Source organism: Anopheles moucheti, chromosome 2 (assembly GCF_943734755.1).
Source record: "Anopheles moucheti chromosome 2, idAnoMoucSN_F20_07, whole genome shotgun sequence".
Lineage (NCBI taxonomy): Eukaryota > Metazoa > Arthropoda > Insecta > Diptera > Culicidae > Anopheles > Anopheles moucheti.
This window is the reverse complement of record NC_069140.1, coordinates 44,170,955-44,195,878: the sequence shown is the minus strand read 5'-3', so window position 1 is coordinate 44,195,878 and position 24,924 is coordinate 44,170,955. Positions and strand designations below refer to the sequence as shown.

General features: G+C 43.3%; 1 protein-coding gene across 6 annotated transcripts in view; it reads right to left on the bottom strand.

The window, feature by feature from the left end:
• Positions 1 to 24,924, bottom strand: part of LOC128296909 (complexin) — a 162,732-nt gene that overhangs the window by 46,784 nt on the left and 91,024 nt on the right. For 2 of the 6 annotated variants that reach the window (XM_053032438.1, XM_053032439.1), the window contains exon 1: positions 730 to 1,324. The exons of the other annotated variants lie outside the window; for them this stretch is intronic. In XM_053032438.1, coding sequence (XP_052888398.1) covers positions 730 to 742 — 13 coding nt within the window. In that variant the 5' untranslated portion in view covers positions 743 to 1,324. Of the gene's footprint in view, positions 1 to 729; positions 1,325 to 24,924 lie in introns of those variants that run through there. 6 annotated transcript variants of the gene reach the window in all.

Below are 24,924 nucleotides of genomic sequence, written 5' to 3'. Positions count from 1 at the left end.
TTCGTATGTTTCACGCCAGCGGAATGATGGCTGCAACCCTTGATGACATTACACAGCGCGGGGATATTCGCTGATTGGAGGATGTACTCTCCACAGCTCAACCGAGATTTATTCACGGCAGTAAAGTAGGGCTGATGTAGGTTTCTTTGGAAGATACTGCATTGAGCGCGTTTGGAGGGTTCAAACAAACTTCAAGCTGGACATTTCAAACGGGAAAGCTTAATACAGCGGATGTAAAGGGACTCCTTCTGGCCCATCGGTCCTAAAAGGTTCATTTTACATAACTACAAGTTAGCGAACACGAGTCGCACATACAACGATTTACACGGTACACACATACACTCATACACACATCGAAATACACAGCCTACAAAAAGAGCGTACAAACGGCGGAAGGATCGCGACAGGAAGCGATAGAGACGACGACGTTCAAGCAGCTAGAAACAAACAACTGGCGAGCTCCAGCTGGCACATGGATAGTGTGCACGCTTGGCCACCGAAACCGATGAGCTGAGAAAACGCTTTCGTAGTCGCAGGTGTTAAGTACGATCGATGTTTATCAATACGGGCGGTTACAGCGAGGATACAAAGGGATGCAGTAGCGGACGCGTCACAGTGCGGTCACTCCGAGCAGGAAGGAAAGGGGTTTGGGTTTCGGGAAGGGTTGTTTTGTTGCTGTATGATAGACATTGATACAGAGCATGAAAAATCGAATGTTCCCTACCGTACCGAGAAAATTCATTTTTCTCTAAAGCGCTGTTGCTTTCACTAACTACTATCTATCACTGGGCGCCGTGTTGGCTGGCAGGTGAAGCTACCGTCGGGCTGGCACGGTGGTGACTGCGGTTGTTTTCTACCCCTTCTTCTTCTTCTTCTTCTTCTTCTTCGTTCTCCCCTGGCTCTACTTCTTGTCCTTCGTTGCGGGCGAGTTTTGTGTTAGTCGGTTGCGGTTTGCGGGCTCCAACTCCGGGTCGCGAACGTTAACGCTCCTGACGGACACGGTTGTGACTGAGGTTTCAGACTTGTGCGTGGCAATAGACAGAAGTCAGTACGCACCGGGTCCAGCGATATATCGATGCCTCCGTCACAAGCACACAGGCACACACATACATACACACAGGCACTGGTTATGTTGGGTACTGAGATCGGGGACCTAAACACACACTGGCCGGTGTGCGCAATGACGTCGGGCCTGGTGTACTGTTATTGCGGGTGCTAACCAATAAAAAAAAGAACCACACACCACAACACCACAGTGGATCAGATCAGCAACACCCGGAGTCCGGAGATCAGCAGCGCACGCTGGTATTGACTGACGCGCTGTGTGCACTGAACTGAACTCTCGAGTAGCAACGCCGTCTTACCAAAGCAACGACCGCACACGGTGCAGTCTCCAAAGCTGGTCGCTCCGGCAGCAAAACTCCGTCCGATGAGACCACGAAGCCACACACCGCCCGAACCCGTCCGAAGAAAACGGGCACTCCGCGTCGGATTTGATGTGCAAATCTGGCATAAAGCTGTCCCGCTCCGTTTTTGGGCTCCCAGGCACTTCTGACACGCAGCGGGCAGCGTTGTGAGTTCCCATCGGCCGAAGCGGATGTCCACGGATCTGCGCAGAATCCGTTTCGCGAGAAAACTGGACCGATGTACCAAGCAAACACACACCGACGCTGGCCGTACTGTTCCGTTCGGTTTTCTGGCACTCAGCGATACCGAAGGGCTAGCCGGAAGTGGCTCGGTTTCGGATAGGGGCCACGGAATGTGGAAGTGGTGTTCCCGTATCGAATGCCGTCCTTCGGAAGAGGTTTGTATAAATTAACACCAGTGGGAAAATCGCGCCCAAGATTTACTCCTCCTTCGGGAGATACGAACACGAGTACACACACACACACGCAGGAGGGCAACGACGGAAACCGATGCCAGTGACTGGCGGTTGGCGTCGACAGATTGTCAATCGAAACCGCAGCCAGACAAAGGGGTTCCGCGAGGGAATACCAACTGACCCAGTGGCCTGAGTACCACGGGCACAAAACAACCACGAGACGGCACGGCATGTACTGTACGAGGGAGCGAACTTCAATGGAACGCAATGGACCATCATCGCTGCGTTGCGCGAGCAGTACCCACAATGCATTATCTAAGTTCTTGGGAGGGATTTGCAATGATTTACTGGAGCATAATTCAGTTTAGCCGGGTGAAGTTAATTTTGCTAACATCACCCTCACCCTGTATTTTTTTCCCGCCCCCGGTGGACTTCTGGACAAGACTTCTTACAGATTATCATAAAGTAGCATTAACACAACGCCGCCGAAGCTGCAGGTCAATGGTAATAGAAAAGTTGGTATACAAATTTTATCGAACTGATCGCACTTACGGTAAATATCTACCCCGGGGACTTGCCTGTTTACCAACGCTGTTGGGTAGACTTTCTCAAAAGAAATAACAAACTCTTCGTCCAAGTTTGCGCCAGATCCGAGGACGGGATTTATCCTAATGAACTGGGTACGCTTTTACGCCGGCGATGATCAAACGGCCGGAAACAGGCAGTGCTTTTTCTTTGACAGCCGCTCCCGTGTGGATTTATGGTGACTTATGCGGGATTTTGGTGAAATGCCGAATAAATGCCTGTTTGCCGGTGAGCGTTAGCCGTGGAAAGTGCCTACATGTGTCGAACCATTTGTCGGAACTGAATCCTTTCTGGCCAGGAACATCCTGGGCCGGGTACACACTCTGCGTCACACCACCCGTCAGACAGTGTGTTCAGATAAATGACGTTCGGGCTTAATTGGGCCAATGTCGTAAATGGAATGAATTTGATCTTGTGCTGTTTTTGATTACACCAAGCGCAAATTGGAGTTTGATTGAACAGGAAGCCGTATGTGAATCTAAAGGGTACAATATCGGATACGTATTTAGGAGGTTTTAACGTTTCAATTTTAAATTGAAAGACTTGGCGTGTGCACGATCGAAATAAATTTGATCTTAGAAAATAAGTCTTAATTTAATTATATTGGTATTTGTTATGAAGAATATCTGTCTTGTTAGTTCCATTCTATTAAAAGGAGTGTAATATTATTTTCCCGATAACTAAATGAAGCGAACCAATAACAAAGATGGCTATAACATTCTGCACACATTCTGAGTAGCAACTTTGATATCCTTCCTTGAATATAACAGTTTATTATGTACAGGAATTTAATATTTGTTTCAAATGTAAACGAAACTCATAAAAATAATTTTGTTAAGAAATGGTTGAGAAAATAAAATACATTTTTTTCAAAATTAATTCTACACATATTCTTCGAGATACATTGTTTCCCTGATATAGGTAGGTTAGCAGAGAAGTGGATTTTGACATTTTACAGTTCAGTTTATTGTACAGTTTGTTCAAATATTTCCAAAATGAATACCAACTCCCTCGAGTCCGTTCCAATAACTTCACAAAATGCTAAATATAATACAAAAATAGTATAGCCATCGCTACTCCTTTCAAGAGTAAAATGCATAACCCTCGGATTAAATATACGCAGAAATTCGAGGTACTCTAATCTACACGATCTAATAACCGATCTCGGGAAATAGCTGTACAACTTTTCTATGAAAGTCACATCGGGATATAAAACGTTTCCACAGCATACAAGAAGTTTAAAAACAATGCAAAAAATGGGAATTGCATTTTAAAACACTTATGATACCAATTTCACGTTAAAAACGCTATTGCGTTCTAAACTTGAGAAGATACAAAAAAAAGAGACATCAACAGTATAGTTACTGTAAAGAATGACCATCTACCGGATCCATGGAAATGGAGATAAAATCCAATTGATAGTTCCCAGCGCGCGTTCCGGTCACAGTTTTTCCAACTAACTAACACTGCTATGGCTTGCCCAGTGTCGGGAATTATTACGTTTAAGCTGGCTTCCACCGGTGGAAAAAAAAACTCACCCCGAAGAGAAACTTTCTACATTCGACAAAGAAGAAAGGAACAGCAAAAAAAAGCAGGAAACCTCTTTCTTGTACCGTCCCAATTGCCGTGCACAGTACACCGCGATGCAGCAGTAGGGATCGCCTTGGGGAAATTGTTCTACATCATTAGGATGCTATAAATCCCGCAATCTAGCGAAGATGTCAATTTCGCCGCGCAAAAGAAACGCCGGACGGGCGTTGGCTGGCCGTGCCGGGGGGAACATTCTCGCAAGTTGAATTATGGCGAATTATGCTTAATGTCGCCTGAAGTCACCACCAACTCTTTCCAGTGCACGCGGAAGATGTGGCATCCAGGCGGCAGTCGCCGGGCCAGCGAATGTGTGAGGTTCTGGAAACCTCTTGTGAAACCATTTTCAATTACAGCACCGGACTGGCCGAATGGTAACTCTCAGGAAGCAATAAGAAGCTTACGTCAAGAGCATTACCATCACAAAAAGAAAGGGAGCGTCCAATGGACAGAAGGACGAAAGAATGCAGACTAATGGGCCGCCCCCCTCCGGTAGCGAGGACCGCATGTATTGTCGGGGGTTTGGGCAAAGAACGGGAATGCAAAAAAAAAGAAAGAAACCCCCGGTATCGAAGGAAATAGAACCCCGGAATGAACCTTGAGAGATTGTAGTGCTCACTTCGCACCCCGCCTCACCGGTTGAAACATCCCACCTTGCCCGGTGTCCGTGTCGCAAAGGACAGCGGGCCTGTGTATGCCGTTATTGGTATCATTATTCTTAAACTCTACTTGTACGCTTCGGTGTTGCCCGCCGTCCGTCCGTGCCTTTTGCCATTATACTTTACGGCCTTGGAATGTGCCTTGGAAAACCCCTCGCTGATAAGCACACTCGAGTACCCGACCGAAGAGTGTCGCCTACATACCGCAACGTTTCTAGGAACTTTTAGTAAGGTTCCTCGTTCTTCCGCCACCTTTGGTATATGCTCCCGATTACTCGACTGCCGACAGCAGTACCAACAGCAGGCAGCATTAGCAGCTACAGCAGTTCAGCATCAATCGTAATCCCCATTATCCTTAACTCGGTAATAATGATGGTGAGATGAACCGTGCCTCGATTTCCATCCACATACTTATCAACCGCCACCACCTCTTTGGACAAGACACCCCCCCTTTCCGCATTCCGGATGATCGGGCTCACGTTGGCATCTTGGCTACATGCCTTTCACCTCTTCCCATTCGCACTATTATTGATTTCAACACCTCGCCACCACCGTTCCGGCACCGACCGGCCGACTTCGGCCAAACTTCGTCTGCCGGCGACTCGCAAATACTTGCGATTAATTGAAATTGTTTTGAACGGGAACGTTGCCCGGGTCGACTTGCTGTGCGGTAAAATTATGCATATTTCATGCTGCCTTCCCGTACGCACCCAATCCCTTCCGAAAGGCACCAGCATTTCGCACAGTACCGTACCGGTTTTGCCACGGAGCTACAGCTACGTCCACGACACCCGATAATCGATAGGGATGGATCTTGAGTTTTGTGATGCTGACGCTGAGGGTGAACAGCGGTGCGAACGATATTATTATCGGCCCACATCACAGAGCGTAAGATTATTTTTCTTTTTAGATCGTTGAACCAATAGCAGAAAAAAAACACACGATAAGGTTCAATCAAGAAAATCCACGCCACGACTGTTGGCCGAACTCTGGCGGAAGTGGTACCATCAACCGGAACGCTGACGGATGGATGACCGGCCCGGGAAGGTGGTTTCATTTTTTCTTCTTCGATTTATTTTTTTTGCTATATTATCCTGTGTACCGGAAGGATGTGATATTTCTTGAATAATTTATTCCGTAGCATTTATTTTTTTTCACGCTCTTCAGTTTTTCATCGCAATCCCGGGAAGGGGAGAAGAATGGTGTTGGCGAGGGCTGTGTAAATCGTGCCGCTATTTGCAAAGGAACAATTTGCCGAACGTTCGGCATCCATCATCTATTCGTGAGGAGCAACAACAAAAAAATCCACCCCCGGATGGATCCACCCCTTGGGCTTTGGTTTGGGGTTGCAATTTTGCGTTTTGTGGCCGGTTGATCCCGGTAGTCGAACGCAAATTGCTCGCAACGATAACGAAGGCAGTCCGCACTGTTTGTGTGGGACGAAATGTGGAAGGAGGGGAGTTTTTGAAGATCGACCAATGGCTTTGACCGAACGCCGGAAGATGTACGGACACAGGTGTGACTGCAGGACACAATGGTAAGTTACTTCATTGAATATTGATTAGGGGTTTGGGTATGCGAGATCGAAATGAGACGTATCTGGTACGTGGGTTTTTTATATTTCCAAGATCATTGATTGAATACGAAAGGAGAGCAATGACTTTATATTTTTCTTGCTTCTGCAAAAACTAAGTTTTCGAAGCATTACATGATTCAACTGTTATAATTAGTTTTAGAATTTTGATTGAAACTAATTTAAATTATTGAACTAAACCCTACGTCATATTAGAAAATTGACCAACAGAATGAATTGACCAATTTCACAAGAATCACCAAACTTTTAAGATGTTCAAAGCAACCATACGGAGGTCAACGAATACTCGAACTCAAAGAAAAATGTTTGCAATAAATATTGCTGTATCACAACCTAACCCAAGCAGTAGAAATGCAAATGTTATTTGCCATAAGTCGAAACAAACTGCTCATTGCTACGCATTGCAATAACTTTCCCAACTCTCCGGGCTTCCGGAACGATCGCTGAATTGATGGCATCACCCATCACCATTTTTCTCATTTTGTGCATTCTTGTATCTACGGCAAACAACAAAGTGCAAATGTTTACCAAACCCTTGTCTCGGTGCTGCCTTGCTGGACGACGCACGGTGTAATTTGCATCCAGCGTTAAGAGTGGTTTAGGAAGCAAAGGGCTTCTTTTCTCTTCTTTGTTATAGTACTCGTTCATACAATTGCCAAGATTGCAGTCGTGCCGGGCAGGAAGGAAGGGAAGGGCAGGAGAGGAAACGAAAAAACGAACCCCGTACTCATCGGTCAGTGAAGAAGTGAAAGAAAAGTCTCATTAGTTTTCACGAGGTCATCAGGGGAGATTTTTTGTTTTTGCTGTTGTTTTCTTCGTTCATTCCCTTACTTTACAGATTTCACTTCGTTACGCTACGGTACGGGGATGCAGAGTTTGTTGCAAATTTGCCCACAGGGATAAAATCTTGCCATCGCTAGCGTAATTGAGCTGATGTCGTAGTCTAGCAGAGCGTACCTAAAAAGCTAGAGCGGTGGGGCCATGAAAGCGAACCATCTGTGTCATTGGTCCCTGCGTGTTTTGCCGACGTGTTCCAGTAATTGTTATGTTTGCAGGTTTTGTAAACTTTACTAACTGCACTTGTGCGCGTACTGTTTTATCATCTCTAAACTTTAGGTAAACTTTGTGAGCGTTGGTTGTGGAGACGTTCCCCCAAACAACGCCCCTTGTTCGGTTTAAACTGTTTAAAGGTAGCAAAAATGAGTTATTTTGCTGCCGGATTGCTTCGTTGCCTGTTACTCAATTTGTTCCGTCGTCCCAGAGAGTGCGGAAAGGCCCTGGCATGGCCGTCGCTTACGACACTCGTTCGACGGAGCGTAAAATTAAGATTAATAAAGAAGCGAATAGGTAGAAAATTGGAAAATCTGCAAATGCAAATGAGATTCGCACCGAGCGTTCCGTCAGTCCGTACGCGGATAACACTCCGGCAGCGAATTAAAAAACGCGTCGGTTTTGGTCGCATTTCCACAGCTGCGCGACAAAGACACTTTGATTTTATGGCAATGTGAAAGATCAATAGCGGCTGTCAGTTGCAATAGTTGAAATGATCAGTAAAGTTTCTACTGTTTGTTATTAGATTCTCTACCTTCTAGAGTTTTGAATTTATGGTGCTAATTATCACAAATATGTACATAATACTTGATGTCGCTTCAAGGCATTCTAGAAAGCTAGTTGAAAGATGCTTCTTTTCCGGTCGCATTCAGCTGGCGCAGCACGAACTAATACACTACGAGAGAGCAACGTGATCGGAGAAGTAATTGTATAATAGTTGAACAATTCAAAAACAAAATACGTAAGAAATATGTGTTTAAATGATGCTACAACATTTGTAGAAATATAGCGTGCCAATTTATAGAACATCAGGCATTCGGATGGCAATGGGTTTGGCACACTGGTATATTGTTCTGTTGAGCGTGCGGAAAATAGTGGCACCGGCTGTGATTATAATGTTAACTTCTGCAACTTCGTCTAAAGCTGATGGAAACGATACAAAAATTAAATCGGAAAACACTTGCTTTACTTGCGCATTTCCTCTAGCAGTAGTGCGCGATGATGAAATGTTGGTGGAAGCAAAATGATGAAAAATATTTGTATCATGCTGGAGCGCGTTGGTGGATGTTTCTGGATGGCGAACCATTGCCACTCGTTGGTGGGTCGGTGACTTACCTGAGAACGAAAAAATAGAAAAAAAAAACATTATTAGGATTTTTATGGGTATGGTTTAAAATTTAATCGTAGCCAAGTTCGAAAAAGCTGTTACTGTCTGTCAGTTGATAGTTCTTGTCCTTATAACGTAAACTTACAGGTTTCGCTACTTTTGAAACAGTGAAGACACGCGCGGCGGGAAATCTTTCGCCCTTCTTAGTTTATAGTGCGGCACGGAGTTTATTAATTTTTAATTATAAGCCAATTTAAGCTGCTTACGACAGGGTACAATTTAATTATGCTTCATCACTGTGCGGAATGTCCACTGTGCCCGGTTTTCCTCGCACACAAGAAACATGGCTTAGACGACGACGCACAGCGTAATCAAATCGACTTCAATCTTCTCCCGGCAGCCGTGCAATATTCTCACCACAGACACTAGTCGCCGGCATGGTCGCCGCGCACGACAAGGACAAGATCCAGGAAGCCAGCTCGATGCCGGTCGAGTCGGTGGCGGATTGACCGTGAGATGGAACAACCCTCTTCATTAGCTGAGAAGTAGTAACAGCCAACCAGCTACGGTGTCCACCGGGTGCAGCGAATGGGTGTGAGCATCTTTCGAGGGATAAATCTTGCAAAAAGGATAACGGAGCGCTGTACGGTCACCCCACGTTGGGAAGTGTACTGCTCAGCCATTAAAGACAAGCCTCGCGTTTCACGATGTCAATTACCCGAGACGCAAGGCACCTTCACGTTGAACGATCCGCCGGATTGGTGCGGGAGCAGATGGTATTTGCTGGCTACAGTGTCGGTAGCTCCAGAAGAGATATCTGTCCTGGGTGATTTGCTCCGTTTTTCAAATGGGTCTCGAAGGTCCTTACGTGATACGCCGATCCATGGATTGTCTTCAAGATTGTACGAAAAGCCCGAGAAAACGCGACAGAGAAAAAATATCACCTCCAAGTGCAGCCAAGCACAGCGAAGAGAATTGAGTTAATTGTACCATGACAGATGAGCACCAGGCGAAGGCTCACCGGACATGAACTTTCGTCCGAGCATATTGCCACCGTACAGCCTTTTCTGTACATCTTCTGTAGGAGTGGGGAGGAGGAAAATGCTTAATTAGTGAAGCACACTAGTGGCAGCAAAAGAATCTTGACCCTAACGCACAAGAAACCCCCTTAGAATGTAATCTAGATTCCCTACGGCCCTCTTCAACAGGATGCTGGTACGCGGGTAAACTTTGCTCGCTTTTTTTCTCTCTCTCTCGCCTCTCTAAGACAAATTCCTCGCGTTTCGAGTGCTATTAGGCGCATTGCGATCTCTAGGTTCTGTTCCGTTTGCGTTTGCAATTCATTATCGATAGCACTACTCCTGGTAGGGAAGGTCTACGAGTGTCCACCACCTCGGTACCAGGTATCGGTAAGTGCCTTTTAGCAGCATCTCGTCTACATCACGGGTTGTCAATTTAGTACAGGGCCGCGTCTCGGTACGCAACATTGAAGCGAATTTCCCCTTGCTACACCGACGCCATACCGCGGTCGCCGTGTAGCGCGTGGTACAGCGCGCACCGTCTAGACTGCTGCAGCTAATTGGTGCTGATTTATTACCAACAGCATTATCGTTTGGCCATGTAATCGAGAAAATTAATTACCATTCGATTGGCTCGCCTGCACTTCGCGTGCCGTTTACAAATGGAAGGCAGCAGGGAGGCAAAATCACGATACGACAATTGACGCCTGTCTATTAACGGTTTTGATTTGTCTGATTTATGTTAATGGTAGTAGCAAAGAGTGTGATGGCGGATGTTCATTACACGCGCGGCAAGGATATTCTTCCTATCAGTGGTAGATGCATCTGCCTGATGCTGCATAACTATAATCGGAGTACATGGGAACTGATCTCAGATGAAAATTAAGCGACAGTTAGTTAGCAGCAAGTTAGAATTTGAATCGCTTTCTAGGAATTAGTTGCAGAAGTTTATAGAGTTGACGGAATTATACGAGAAATATTGTACATTAAACTGGATTAAAGCGCCTTATTTTATTTTTCTTTAATGTTTAAAAATATCATAAAAAAACTCGATTCTTTTTCTTTATCGGCACAGCAACCTCAAGAGGTCTATTGCTGCTTACCATTTATGCTTTCCTTTGACTTAACTTATCCGTAGCCGAATAGTCAATCCTGCAAATGGGGGATTGGTTCGGATGGGATTTTGGACCGGTCCTGTCGTGTGAGGACCGGCACCGCTACCAATACACCACCAGGCCGTCCCAAAAGGCAGGATTACGTTTTTATATTTATTCATATAAATTATATTAAATTTGTTTTTGTATTGTTTCATATATAACAAAAAGCTACTACTGATATAAATATATAAAACTATAACGGCTTTCGATTATAGATTTCGATATAGTGCTTGAATCAATTGATTAATAACACGTTGAACATTCAATACAATTCGCTCCGAAAACAAGCAAAACTGTCACTTGATCTTAACTGAAAAAGTGAAAAGTATTAAGAAGATTTGCTGACATCTCCAATATTGCAGAAGCTAACAGCTTTAATTCATCCGAAACGGGAGCATCATTTGAGAAAGCTTTACTCACCGGTCTGGAAAGATCATTCAATGTCTCGCAAGCATTAAGTCTTACGATTGACAATAAGCAAACAAACATAACAGAAAAAAAAACAACCTATGCGAGTATTTCCAGAACTGCCTGAATACGTGGAAAGGAAACGAAAAACGAACAGGTCACTAAACACACCTACCGAGCCTCACACAAAGACGCTCCTACTGACGAAACTAGTCGTACGTGTTGGCGAAAGCAATACATAATCCCAAAAACTAACCCTCCCAAAATGGAGGACCAAAAGTGACAAAGAGCAAGACGAAAGAAGGAAAAAAGAACTCCGATTCGGATTTGGAAGCTTCCAGCGCTAATAATTTGTCATATTTTGGGACGATTTGACGTTTTCATCTGCACGACCCGTGAAAAAAAACGAGGGGCGTCAAATAAAAATAACTCAAATAAATGAATGTAAAAAAGTCCGATCCGGTCCCTTCCAGAAAAGGGAATGGAGTTATTTTCTGCGTTTGAATGAGTGATATTATTTTCTAGCATTTTACTAGACACGCAAAGGTCCAAGCTCCACCTTTTTTTTGGAGCATGAATGATAGTGCTTTCCTTTTTTTTCGGTGTAGCGTGTTGTATGTAAATTATGCCATAGCCATAGCCAAGATGGGGCGAAGAAAATCCACTCCGCATCTAGCGCGTTGTGAGGTGGACAGGGTGACGTTTTTGGGGTGTGTGTATGAGCATTCGTCCGGAACACGTTTTAGTAATTTTGTGCTGTACACAGCAGGCTCAAGGGGCGGGTAGGTTGAGTGAATAGTGTATCATCATCTTTCGCATTCGCTGCACTAAGAAACAGCTCAATCTACGAGAGGCAAGCTGAAGGTGTTTGGAAGCGCAAGAAGTGTAATGTAAGGCTAGCACTGGAAGACCAATAGAAAAAGGATTGCAGAAGCAGCAGCAAGGAAAAAAGAACACGCTCAACATGGTAGATTGAACAGCACTACCATCAACAGCTATGTTATGCAAGCTTCCAAGTACGTTCAGCGTGGCATTCATATTGAATTTCACCGATGATCCCTACACATGATGAAGACGTGAAGATATGGCGATGTGCTCTGGAGGGCAATGCAATGATTACGTGCCAAAAACTATTTGGCGCCATGTGGTGTATAAAGGAAACAGGTTCTTGGTGAAGTAATCATAATGTACTGCCCGCTTTCTTGGGCAGATCTCTTCAGCTGTACTCGGTGTAGCTAAGATGGCTTCATTACGGAACAGTACAGATGGGTGATGGGGAACAGTTTTTGTGCAAAATGATACCATTCACTAACACCATTCTCTCCACAGCTAAGACAATTTGTAATATAACACTTCAATGTACCGTACCTGAGCTGCTTATAAGCTCCAAATAAAACCTGGCGCACCGTGACTCGTAACGCGTAACCCTACGGGGCACCGGAACACAGGGAAAGCGGAATTTAATTTTCTATTCCAAAGTTTATTCCAAACATTTGAGCAAGAGATTTACCTTGTCCCGCCACAGCAGCTACATTCTATAAATGTGAAAATTTATCGCCCTCCGGTACGAAGCAGCAATTGCGAATGCACTGAAATGTTACGGTGTTATCGATACCGGGACGCTTACTCAGTGGCATTTGCATTTGCGTTTGGATAACATTTATTTGTTCCGAAGCGTTCCACCGGCGCTGGTCCTGTGCGAGCATGTGTGCGTATCTGTTTGTTATAAGTTCGCCTTTCTCGCAGTGTTGTTTTCCGTTGCACGACGGAATGCACATCAAATTGAAACTACGGGGGTACGGGAAAAACTCAAAAACAGGATGCATTATTGCACATCTGAACCAGCGAACTGGACTTCGGCAAGCACGCCTCGGTGATATCCCTCCCCCTCGGTGATATCCCACCCGCCCCCTCCACGGCACAGGCGACCGTTCGTGCAGGAATTGGAGCTGAAATTCATAAATTCTACAACTGGCACATCATTTGAAATGCTAATGCGTCTGCTGGTGTTGTTGTTGGTGTTTTTTTTATACAATGTTCGAGAAAAGGCGGACAACACACATACCCGGCACACCCCGGTACACTTTGAAACAATCAAAACTACAGTGTGTCGTCCTTGGCATACCGCACACGGTGGCGTTGTGTAAATGGATAGCTTTTACTTTGTTCTTTGGGGCAAGAACCGTCCCAACAAGGAGGATGTCATTCACGGCGACCGGCGCACCATTATCATTGCTTCCCCCTGCATGTTGACATCCGTGCATTCATGCAACGTGCACGACACCAATCGAGCAGGTCGTCCCGAAGCCAAAGCGATTGTCTCGTGTTGGCCATAGTGGTGGGTCATACGATTCATTTTGCGACCCGACCCGGAGTCGGGTGCGAACCCATTGGAATCGATTCCGACCCGTGGGTGCAACGGGTTCGGGTCGGAATCGGATCCAAGTAGGTTCAGTAGGTGCAACGATTCCGGTAGGTGCAAGCGCCCATAAGCGACTCCGACCCGTGGGTGCAGCGAGTTCGGGTCGGAATCGGGCCAAGTAGGTTCAGTAGGTGCAACGATTCCGGTAGGTGCAAGCGCCCATAAGCGACTCCGACCCGTGGGTGCAGCGAGTTCGGGTCGGAATCGGGCCAAGTAGGTTCAGTAGGTGCAACGATTCCGGTAGGTGCAAGCGCCCATAAGCGACTCCGACCCGTGGGTGCAGCGAGTTCGGGTCGGAATCGGGCCAAGTAGGTTCAGTAGGTGCAACGATTCCGGTAGGTGCAAGCGCCCATAAGCGACTCCGACCCGTGGGTGCAGCGAGTTCGGGTCGGAATCGGGCCAAGTAGGTTCAGTAGGTGCAACGATTCCGGTAGGTGCAAGCGCCCATAAGCGACTCCGACCCGTGGGTGCAGCGAGTTCGGGTCGGAATCGCTTATGTTTGCTTGCACCTACCGGAATCGTTGCACCTACTTGAACCTACGGGTCGACCCGAACGGGTTCGGGTCGCTTATGGAGCGCTCCGACCCGGTAGGTTCGGGTCGACCCGCACATCACTAGTTGGCCATCATTATTATTGGAATGGAATGGTACCGTCACTGCTAGACTACTCCGCCCAAAGCATCATCGTACATTCGCTCCACCACCCATCGCACCATCGTCCGACTCTGTCGCATAGGTGCATTAATATTTATACAGTGGCTTGCCATGCACGAAAGCGGACATTTTAAAATGGGCTAACATATTGTCGTGATTGTCGCTCGTTTGCTTGCATGTCGCCGGGTAGGTGTACTGCCTTCCAGACTACGGAACCGCAGCCACGATGGTGAATTGCTTACGGTTGTTGCATTGCTGGGTGTCTATTTTTTCGTGTGCATATTTTTATGATTTTTCCCATTTTTCCCGATGGCACCCACGACCGACGTCTGTCGTGGTAAAGTTGCTCGTTCTTTGTTGCTGATAGGGGATGGACACACACACACACACGCTCGTACTAGTTGAATATTAATTCATAAAGTTAAACGAATAAAACTTTACCTCCTTATGGTCGCAGAAAGCCAAATGGAGCTGTCGGATGATGTTGTTTCAATTTTTAGTATGATGTTTTACTGCTGATGTTGTTTAGTGTCACCACGTGTGTCAAACATACTTTTTTATAAAATAAGAAGAACAATTCCATTATTGCAATATGCTCAAACAGGGGAAACCCATGTAATTCGTCACTTAAACCAAATTGATAAAAAAGCGAATAAAAGAGTGATTTTTTTCGTCTTTACAGCAATATCAATTTGGCAGTTCAGGATAAATCGCATTGTAAGTGTCGATTTAAAAATGCTCATAAGTTGAAGTTGTTAATATTTTACGTGTTATTTAAGTTCCCGAAAATGATAACAAAACAACAATTCTCGCTACGTCAAATATCTTTTCTTTATCTATCAAACGATACGTGTCGCAATACACCTCACCACAATTCCCCTGTTCCAAATCAGCTCCTTCAACATCATTTGATTTGGTATCGTTTTCATCGTTCCCCATTTGTTTCCGTTAGCTGCCGCCGCCTGCTTTGCTGTTTGATCGCAAGCACCATGGGCGACGCAACGTTTGGTGTTGTCAAACTGATTTATTTACATACCGTTTGTTGTCGGTTTGTGTGGTTTGACGGTTTGATGATGTGCTTTTCTTTTTCGTGTCTTTTTTGTTGTTTTTAATTTCGCTCACCATTCCATGTGGCTTATTTCACACACTTTTTCTGCTACTTGAGACCGCTTTCATCAGCAACACACTGCTGTTAGCATTAGGCGTCGTGTTACGGTAACTTGAGGATGGCGCTTCTTTGCCATCATCGTCAATCGTCACATTTTGACAGCGGAGAGAACGCTTTTTTTTTGTTGTTGCTGATGTGGCAAGAAGGAAAAGCGCCCCGGTGCGAGCGGTTGTGCGGTACGATGTTTGAGCGTGGGATGGCGAAGTTAATTTCGTGCAAATATACTACTCAACAACGGAACAATCAATGCGCAAACGGTGCGTGAGCGAACAACAAATGTTATTCTTGAAGGATGGGATCGTGTTTTCCGTGGCAGAACTACAACCGCCCGGGCAGAATCACAATCCCGTACATAAGAGTGACAGCTGCCGTACAATTACTCACGATTAAAAGACTCGCAACGTTCGAAAAGGGGGACTTTATTGTGTGTTGGGGCACACCTTGCCTAATCAGAAAGCTCACCGCAGTGTGAGTCTTGCAGTGGAAATTTGGTGAGCGAAGCGTAGTGTTTGAATGCTGTCATAGTAAATAAATGCTTCTCTTCTTCGAAGATTGAAAATGCCTTGGCCTAAGTGTAGCGTGTCGTTTGATAAAGACAACGGTATTTTATTCGGCGAAAACAAAATAGTACACCTCCGACATACTTTCTTTGCCATCTTGAGCTACGTTTACACGAACAACCGGAGCATTAAGCGCCATTCCATTGCGTAGCAAGTCTTCGAATCATTTGCTCTTCAGCAGTCGAATTTCGTCAAACACTCGTAAGTAGAAAAGGGAAATTGGACACGAAAACTGCGAAAAATACTCCGCGCTGCCGGCTGCTGCTAAAATGCAACTTTTTTAAAAATGAATTTGCTTTCTTCGCTTCATTTTGTTTACCCATTGCATTGTAAAAATATAAAACAACGATGAAGTTTTTGATATTGTAGAGTGGTACAAAAAAAGAGACAATGAGTTTTCGAAACAAATTTTTGTTGCAGGTGACAAGTTCGCTGGAGTGATTATTTGCAATATAGGACATCTTTTAAATAAACGATATTCAGAACAAATATCAATGTATAGACTATTACTAGCTTGTTGAATAAAATTTACACTCAACACCTCTAAACTCTTAAACGCTCTTGAAAAAGCAAGCAATATTAGATTTTACATTTTGTTGTTTCAGTTTTACTTAAGTGGCAGCATTTACGTGTCCAACTTGTGTCCAAATAGATGAAATGCTTGATTTTGTGCAAAGTGGAGTTGAGTATATCAAAGTATGTGTGAAATTCGACTTACTGTCTATTTATTTTGTAAGCTGGAATTTATTTTATGATGTTTGAGCTCAAATAATAAAGTTGTTATAAATTTAATTAGGTTGCATTACACTATGTCAAGGTAGCTGTGGAACCCTTCCAACTTTCTGGAACTTTATTAGTCGATATTAATATTGTTCACAGTAACTCAAATATTTGTTAATTTTCTAATCAATCAGACGAGAAAGCTTTGAATCGATTCAATGTTCAGCTACAAAAAGTTCAGAATCTGAAATGACTCCAAATTTACCTCCAACTTGACCTCCAAATTTACCTCCAACCAGAACAGAACTCAGAAGTGGCTCAAATTTATCACTTACACTAAAAACTTCTGCAATTGAATCGGTTTTAGCACATAGTATATGGAATCTAATAAAATGTAGTCAAAAAATAGTTGTCAGTGTAATTAAAGAAATCCAGAAAAAAAATCATTGAAGTTCCATTATAAGACAAATACGAAACCCTAACCGAAATTCAGGATTTATTTCAAACCTATTGAAATCAACTTGATTAATTTATGAAACAGATATTCATGATCATGCCACATACCAAAAAGTGTGCTTAAAACCCATGCTGTGACGCACCGTTATTAAAACAACAGCCTGTCCATTAATCATGCTTAAACGTCCTGCCTTCCAGCAGACTCCGAAGAATTCCGTTCATTCAAACAAGCTTGGTCCAGCAGCTTGCTGGCAGGCTGGAATAGCATTCCGAGTTGCATCATCCTTTCGGTAGGTGGCATGGCACATAAGCTGCACGGTAAAGGGCATGTAGATGTCAGAAAGTACCCAACCAACCAGCTCGAAGGATAAAGATGGATTGCACTAAATTTAAAATCATTTTCAGTAATCACCAGCCATGTGAGCCGGTGAGGCTGAATTAGATGTGTAGATAAGTGCTCTAGATGTGCACCGGTGCATGATCGTTCGAAGCTAATTCCGGCTAGCGATCGTACGCCCTAGTGGTGGACCAGACACAAACTGGAACACAAAACAGCACCAGCAGGGGCATTATGTGAAGGATTTGGCATTGAATGTGTTCACATACATTTCTATTCCCCTTTGGTTTGCTTCAGCCTCTAATCTCTACGATCCCGATCCAGTTCCATAGCACTTTTCACTTTAATCCCTCTGTTTGCGGATGGAGCCGTTAGTTGCCGAAGATGGATGAGGGCAACTCTCTTCGCGTCCTCTGCTTCTCCCAGTTTACCCACATGAATCCTCGCCACCAATAGAGGGAGTGTTTCTTGGCAGGGCAGTATTTATGAAAGTCAACTATGCGGGGTTGGAGGAATATGCTGCAACGGGTTTGCTTGCTACGTTCAACCCCCAACCCACCCCTGTTATATACACCAATGATGGTCATGATGATGATGATGATGATGGTGATGATCACTTTTTATAAACATAAATTATGGGCCAACCACTTTAGCTGTCACTGCTAATACGAAATAAATGTTCTATGCTTTGCTCCTTCAGCATGCGCTACGGTGCGTTAGAGAATTCAGCACAGTGGAATTTAAGTTTAGTTTTACCACTACGACCTTCGTTCGCCAGTTTCCTGTGACTGTGGAGGCTCTATGCGAAATATTCATGGCAGGAAACAGAAAAACTAAAGCTGACTAGTAAGCCTCAAGCTCGAATCTTCACAGCTTGCAGGCCCTTTTCGATCCCGATCTAGAATGCGTTGTACGTACGCTACGCATTTGTACGCTTGGGTGCATTTCGCGCCGTTGCTGCTGCGCCATGATGTGCACAACATCCGTCCGGAAACGCAATGCAATCGTGCGAAAACAGCGTAGGTCGGCCGGACCTAAACTGTGCACGGAACGGTGCTGTGAACAGCAAAGCAACCAGCATGGGGCAACAGCAACTTACGCAAAAGGAGCAGAGCATTCCTTACAAGTCTGATTAAAAAATCAGCTCACGACCTCTCGCATTCACCATCACGATGATATACCGGAATGTACGAACAATACAGCAAACGAAACAACAGTAACGGCGGTAGAGGCGAAGGCGTACAGGAAGAATTAATAAGGGATTTCAAGCGGGTCAGCCTAAAATCATTCCCCGTTGTATTGCATTATCACTCGCTTGGAACGATTAATTCTGCATGAGCTGCAAATTCGGTTTGTGCGCTTGTTTGAATGCGCGTAGTAGAAAAACCATGTCAGATTTGTTGCTTTAAGCCAAATTTTTGAGCATTACTCGTTACATATAATTTGTTTTTCATTTTACAAGGCGATCCTAACCAAACCACGGCTTGTTCCACAACACAACGCCTGGTAACGCCTGGTGGCGAACATATGAACTTAATTAAATGTATGACAGTGTTTTCTCATTACAGCAGCAGCAACATGTAATTTCAATTACAACATAAATTGGAATACAACATGATGATGGTGGGTTGGTAGGTAACATAGGTTGAATGAACATTTATGGATTTCTAAATCAATCACAGCATAATTGTTTTTAATAATATAGATCATGCAGTTGGCAAACAAACGTAGGATTAAGATTCGTTTGTTTTAAATATATTAGTATTTAGAATATGATTTACTCATATTATTTTACATATACATATAATAATTTTACATACAAAGCTATCTCACTATCTGAAGTTATCTCACTCACTAATTCATTCTTAGTCAAGCGTTTGCCGAAACCTTTCTACAAAATGAACAGCGATCGCATACGGGAGGCAAACGCAGACAAACCACCGAACAGCTTGATACAAAATTCAAACACATGACGTAAGACTAACAATAATTTAATTACATTCTAACAATGTTTGAACAAAACGTGCAGCAACCCCATGGCAGGGGCGCCATTGTTAATTCTAGCCCGAAAGCAGAACGCTTCTTCGGCACTCGAAAGCGCCCTTTTGTTTGCTCTTGCGTTGCAAGGCAGCATGACTTCTTGGATTATATGTCGCTTGTACAGGGCGCGCATGAATGGGTGGTTCGAGGTGGTGAAATTGGAAAGCTCAAGTGAAATAAATGAACCCAAATTTACCGTAACCGGTGCCGTTCCCTATCGGCCACACAAGACCATCCTGTACCTACAAATCTGTTATTATTCATGTGAATATGGTTGAATTTTAAATTCCATTCAATGGCTCAAATCCCCCTACCGGGGAATCGTCTAACCCGTTGTCGTGTCGAACCGCTTGTGGCAAATTATTAGCTTGGGTTATGCTTCATACATGAGTAGCATTCGCTGTTCTACGTGCCACAATCATACGCGGCACAACTCAGCTTTCACCTCGTAGAATGCTCGAGTAAAGTTGAAAACGCTCATCAATGAATGGCTGCATAACATTTACACAAACTTCACCTTCAACTTCTTTCCACCCGTGATGGCAGCAGCTTTACCTTCGTTCCATCGAACAATCAAAGATTCGATCTTTGGGAGGAAAGTTTTGCGAATTGGCGAGAAAAGTACCCTCCTATTATGTCTTGCCATGTGTGCTAATTTCGACACGACCCAACGTCTCGGTCTCGGGAATAAGGTTAATGTATGAAGGAACCAGACCAAGCGCACGTAATGGATTCTTATCATCAGCAATTTTATATATTCCAACACCACCGCAACATTTTCAACCATTCGATGGAACAATTTGGTTTTACGCACTTAGCCGCAGGATTCAACACACCAAACAAAAAAAAAGATTTAAAAGCTACTCAAGCGAGCACGGCAGCGAATGAGGTGGAAAATTGGTTTGCATGCGTTAAAAGATAAATTACACACGATAGTCCATGAGAGGGAGCACATGAAGGAGAATTCAAACAAATTTGCACTTCTCCAAGATACAATTGTACCGGGGATTCACATTTATGGATTCACCGGAACGTTCACTATCGCTGAATGTTCGTGGAAGGATAGGTTCGGGTATTTGGGATCGTGTATTTGGGAAAATGTAAAAGCAAGTTATTTCAATACCATTATCACAGCACGAGCGGAGATACATCGGGGCATTGATCAAAAGGAAATGTTGTTTTCTGTACATTTCTTTTTCAAATGTGTAGGTTTACGATCCTTCAAATACCAATCAAAGCGAGTCGGTGAATACCTAGCCTTTTATCAACGAGATTGCAAATGGAAACGTCTCGTGGAAGCATGGTGCATTTCATGATTTCGTATTATTATTACAACGAGTTTTTGCACTTATTAAAACACTACTTTCTGTATTTAAAATATGTCTAGTGTTTCTCAATCCCAGGTCAAATCGATATCACTAGCTGATGAAAGATTACCCCTTAAATACTGTAATCCGATCGAATAGAATAGCAAAAATTTCTTATTTATCAAGTTTTGTCTTAGCCTGGTGCAGGAGTCCTATAAATGGCTCACGATGGAGCACCGTCATCTGTCATTGCTTAAATCGCTCTGGCGGACGCATCAACGTGATCACTCCATATAAACATCAGCCTACTACGCCTCAGTCAAGGACAGCATTAATATAAACAATGATGGAATATTCTAAACAATGGTATTGAACTAAGTTTCCAGAACACGGAGAGACTTTACAAATAATCTAATCAACCTGAGGGTTAAAGAAATAGATATATCAGACATTTGTCTTCGTAAAATGAACTGAATATAACAGGATTAAGTTTATAGTAGAAATAGAGCAGAATATGTAATTCTTAAATGTGGGATAAGCAATATTTGTAACAGAGATCACCAGACACCTGACAAATGGATCTTCGCACATTCCAAGCACGATCCGCTCCAAGGACTATCGTCTAATAAATTCGGAAAGGCGCTTGAAAAATATGTATTGTACATTTATTGATGAAAATCTTAAAGTTTAACAGAACACGAAAAAGTGCTGTTTAATTTGAGTTATTACATCAACCACCACTTACTAAAAATCGAAACGAAAACCAAACCAAATGGACTACAACGCTCCAAGCAATCGGAACGCAGCACATAGTGTGGAGACTAAACAGAAGTACAAATTTTCGACGGTATATTGGCGCATATATTTCTGAGTTATGTAACAAGAAGGAAAACTCAGTTTAGGAGAAAGTTATTTTCGCTTGACATACATTCAAACCACTTCGTTTTCATATGAAATTAATATTTACATTCCAAAGTTGTGCAAACAGATGGAATGTCTCATCTCCTATCATCTGGAGATAGATATTTGGCTTGGAAATAATCTTATTTTCGCACTATGATCTGAAATTATTTATATCTACATATATAAATCGCTCGCATTATATAAGTCGCAAAACTCTACAATCCAAACAGATTAAAATTTAATGTTTTCTTCAGTGTTAAAATTCCAGCATTGCGTTTTTATTGACTTTTGCCATTCACAACAAAATTTTAATGTTGTACAGTGTACCTTGCGAAAAATAGGACATCAATTTTTACACAATCATGCCTTTTTCCACATACGAGGGCTGGGTGTAGAGCACGCCGTTGCCAAGGCTCCTGCTACTGTAACACTTCACAACCGAAAGCAAATTGGACACCATCTTCCTCCAACCGTCAGTGAGGCAAGTAAAATTGATTGAAATATAAATCTTTCTCCCCATTTATTTACGGTTCGTGCTGGCGCCGAGTGGAAATCCCCGAGAAAAAAAAAGACATGGCTCTTACGTCGCTTCCGGGATGTGGCACACAAACGCGCTCCTTTCCAAGTTGCAGAACGGCGAAGCAAGTCTTTTTGATTCCTATCCAACTCTGCACCTACTCGCGCGAGCGCCGCATTTCCCATATGTGACAGCAATGAGCACTCTCCGCAGGGAAAATGGCTTTGTGCACAGGGCCGGTAGACAGTGGGGACTCGGCAGGGCGAGGTGCAGATGGAGGATAAATCACATCAACTTCACTTACTAAGCTTCCTACTTATTGTTCCAGCAGAAGAAAACGTTCACCGTGGTGAATCGTAATGCATTCACGCACACACCGTGCTGTCTGTTACGCTGGAATGTGAATAACACACGTGCTGGGCAACGGAGAATGGGCAAAGGGAACACTGGCAACGTGCTCCAATTCGTGCGCAGAACGCTGCACGTGGTTAAAGATCTTGCGAGCGTTTCTTTCTCCTGCTTTCATTTCGGACATGAAACTCATTCTATTTGATACCCAAATGCGGTTCGTTGGGTGAGCAGATTCATTTTATTTCCCCCTCCATTGCCAAAGCAAGACGGGCGGAAACAAATAGTAAGTAATAAATCGAAAACAAATGGTAATCAGTACTTCCGGGCGTTACTTCATGACCGTATGAAAATTTCCCCACACTATGCATTACAGTGAACATGTCCGAAAAGGGCGACGAAGCGGAGGGTGGGTGAAACGAAAATTGAGTACAATAATCTACAAGGAGAAACAACAACCTGTCTAACGAGCGCTAAACGAAAGCGAAAAACGAAAAATACATCCCGATAGTATTACTTATGTCTCTGTTCTTGCTGCCAAATGTAAATGCTAGCCTTGTTCGGTTTGTGCGCTTGCCGTGTGTAACAGCATAACAAGCAACATGAAAGACTGAATCCGTTGAGCAACCTTAAGTAAAGGCATCCATGTATGTGAACATGAAAAAGTGGTAGAATTACCGGCGCTCAGCAAAAAAGGTAGTATTTATGTAAATTTGAAACCTGTAAATGCACACTTCCCATAACGGAGCAACACCAAGCCGAAAGATGGTACAGATGGCCGACCAAGAGTACAAAGAGATTCTGTGGCATGTATTGTTTGCTTGCATTGCCAAAAAGAGTTTTGTTTCGCCTAAGGAAAAAACCCATCTACAAGAACCTACAACAAAGCTACATTCATCCGATCATGCATGCTCATCTTCGTCGGTCATTGGATTTTCCCTTTTTCTGTCTGTAATAAAGGACTCCTATTATAAATCACTAAATGCCTTTTCCGATCGTGTTCCAATTCCAATGCCAAAAACATAATATTTTAATACGTTCCTTTTAAGTTTTTTAAAAGGAGTGATTTGTATAAAGAAACTTTCGAGGAGAATTACTCTTATGAATTTTTCTGTTCAGAATCATCTAAACCATGAACGGTTTCGCAAAATATTTATGAATGTTCAAAGATGGAGTATGATTTGAAGCTTCATGAATGCTTATAGAATCGTTTAAATACCATGATTTTAAGCATTTAGTAAACCAGCACTTGAAATACTTAAGACTTTCTGTTCTAAAAAAATGAATCAAGTATTGATAATATGGGATTCTTAAAGCATGAAGAAAGCTTTAACAAATTGTGGTTTTTTAGTGGATTCATAATTCATTGATGATACAGTTTGCCTTGAAGTAGAATGAAACTTTTCGCGGATTTAATAATCTGAGAACTCATGAACCCATCAGAATCTTTATGGATGAACCTTTGAGGATTCATGATCCTTTTAACACAAGCAAGGAAGTAATTCTGACATGTTTAGCGTTTTAGAACTGAATTTATGTTTTAGAGTAACATTATTTATACATTGCTTCGGTGTGAAAATTATTGGTCTCTCAACATACATCAACTAATGTCATAGTATGAAAAATAAGGATAAAGTTTTAGTATAATAGAATTGAAAAAATGTTGAAATTGGAAATTACTCATGTTTTTGACACTTAGACCGGACGGGTCGAAATGACAAAACAGAAGTATCGATGTACTTATTTTTCGACCCTTTTTTGCAAACTTATGCAATAATGATAAAAAAATAAGCAAAAGTGTGGAACTGCATTTTTATCTATCTTCTTTAGGTTTAAATATGTAACCAAAAAACCAGTGTCCATTTAACTCTGATTGATTTTTGTTTTGTAGTTATTATTAATGAGTATTATTTTTCTTATCAACTTTAATAATTTTCTCAGTAAAACAGGTGGTCGTACAATTTTGTTCCGGACTGTGGAAGCTCCATAAATCTTCTCCTTCCTTTCTGTCAACATAAAGACTTCAAAGGACTTCTACCACAGGATAAACTATTCCAAGTACGAATGTATCCTCGGCTACGGATACAATACGGAACTGAATGTCGATGATGAATGAACGTCACGTCTTCTGTCGGGTGATCTCGGAAACAAAAGCGCTAAATGACTTCAGTGATAAAAGCGAAATACGTTCGATTACGATCGGAGAAAAAAAGGCCTGGAAGTGAGTCATCGATCGAACGGGTAACGGGTACCCATTTGCGGTGAAAAACCTCCACCAGATAGCAAAACAAACACACACTGCTGCCCTGCTCAGAAGTTTTGTTTCCTTTGAATGCATTGTTGCGGAATGTAGGCGTAAGCGTGTATTGACTTTCTGCCTGCTGCCATCGCTCGTTCTCGGAGCGGATAAATGTTGACATCATGCTACCGTTGACGCCACCCTGTCGTAAGTATCCTTTCTGGAAAAATGATGATTTCCGGAGAGACATTTCTTAGTGTCACA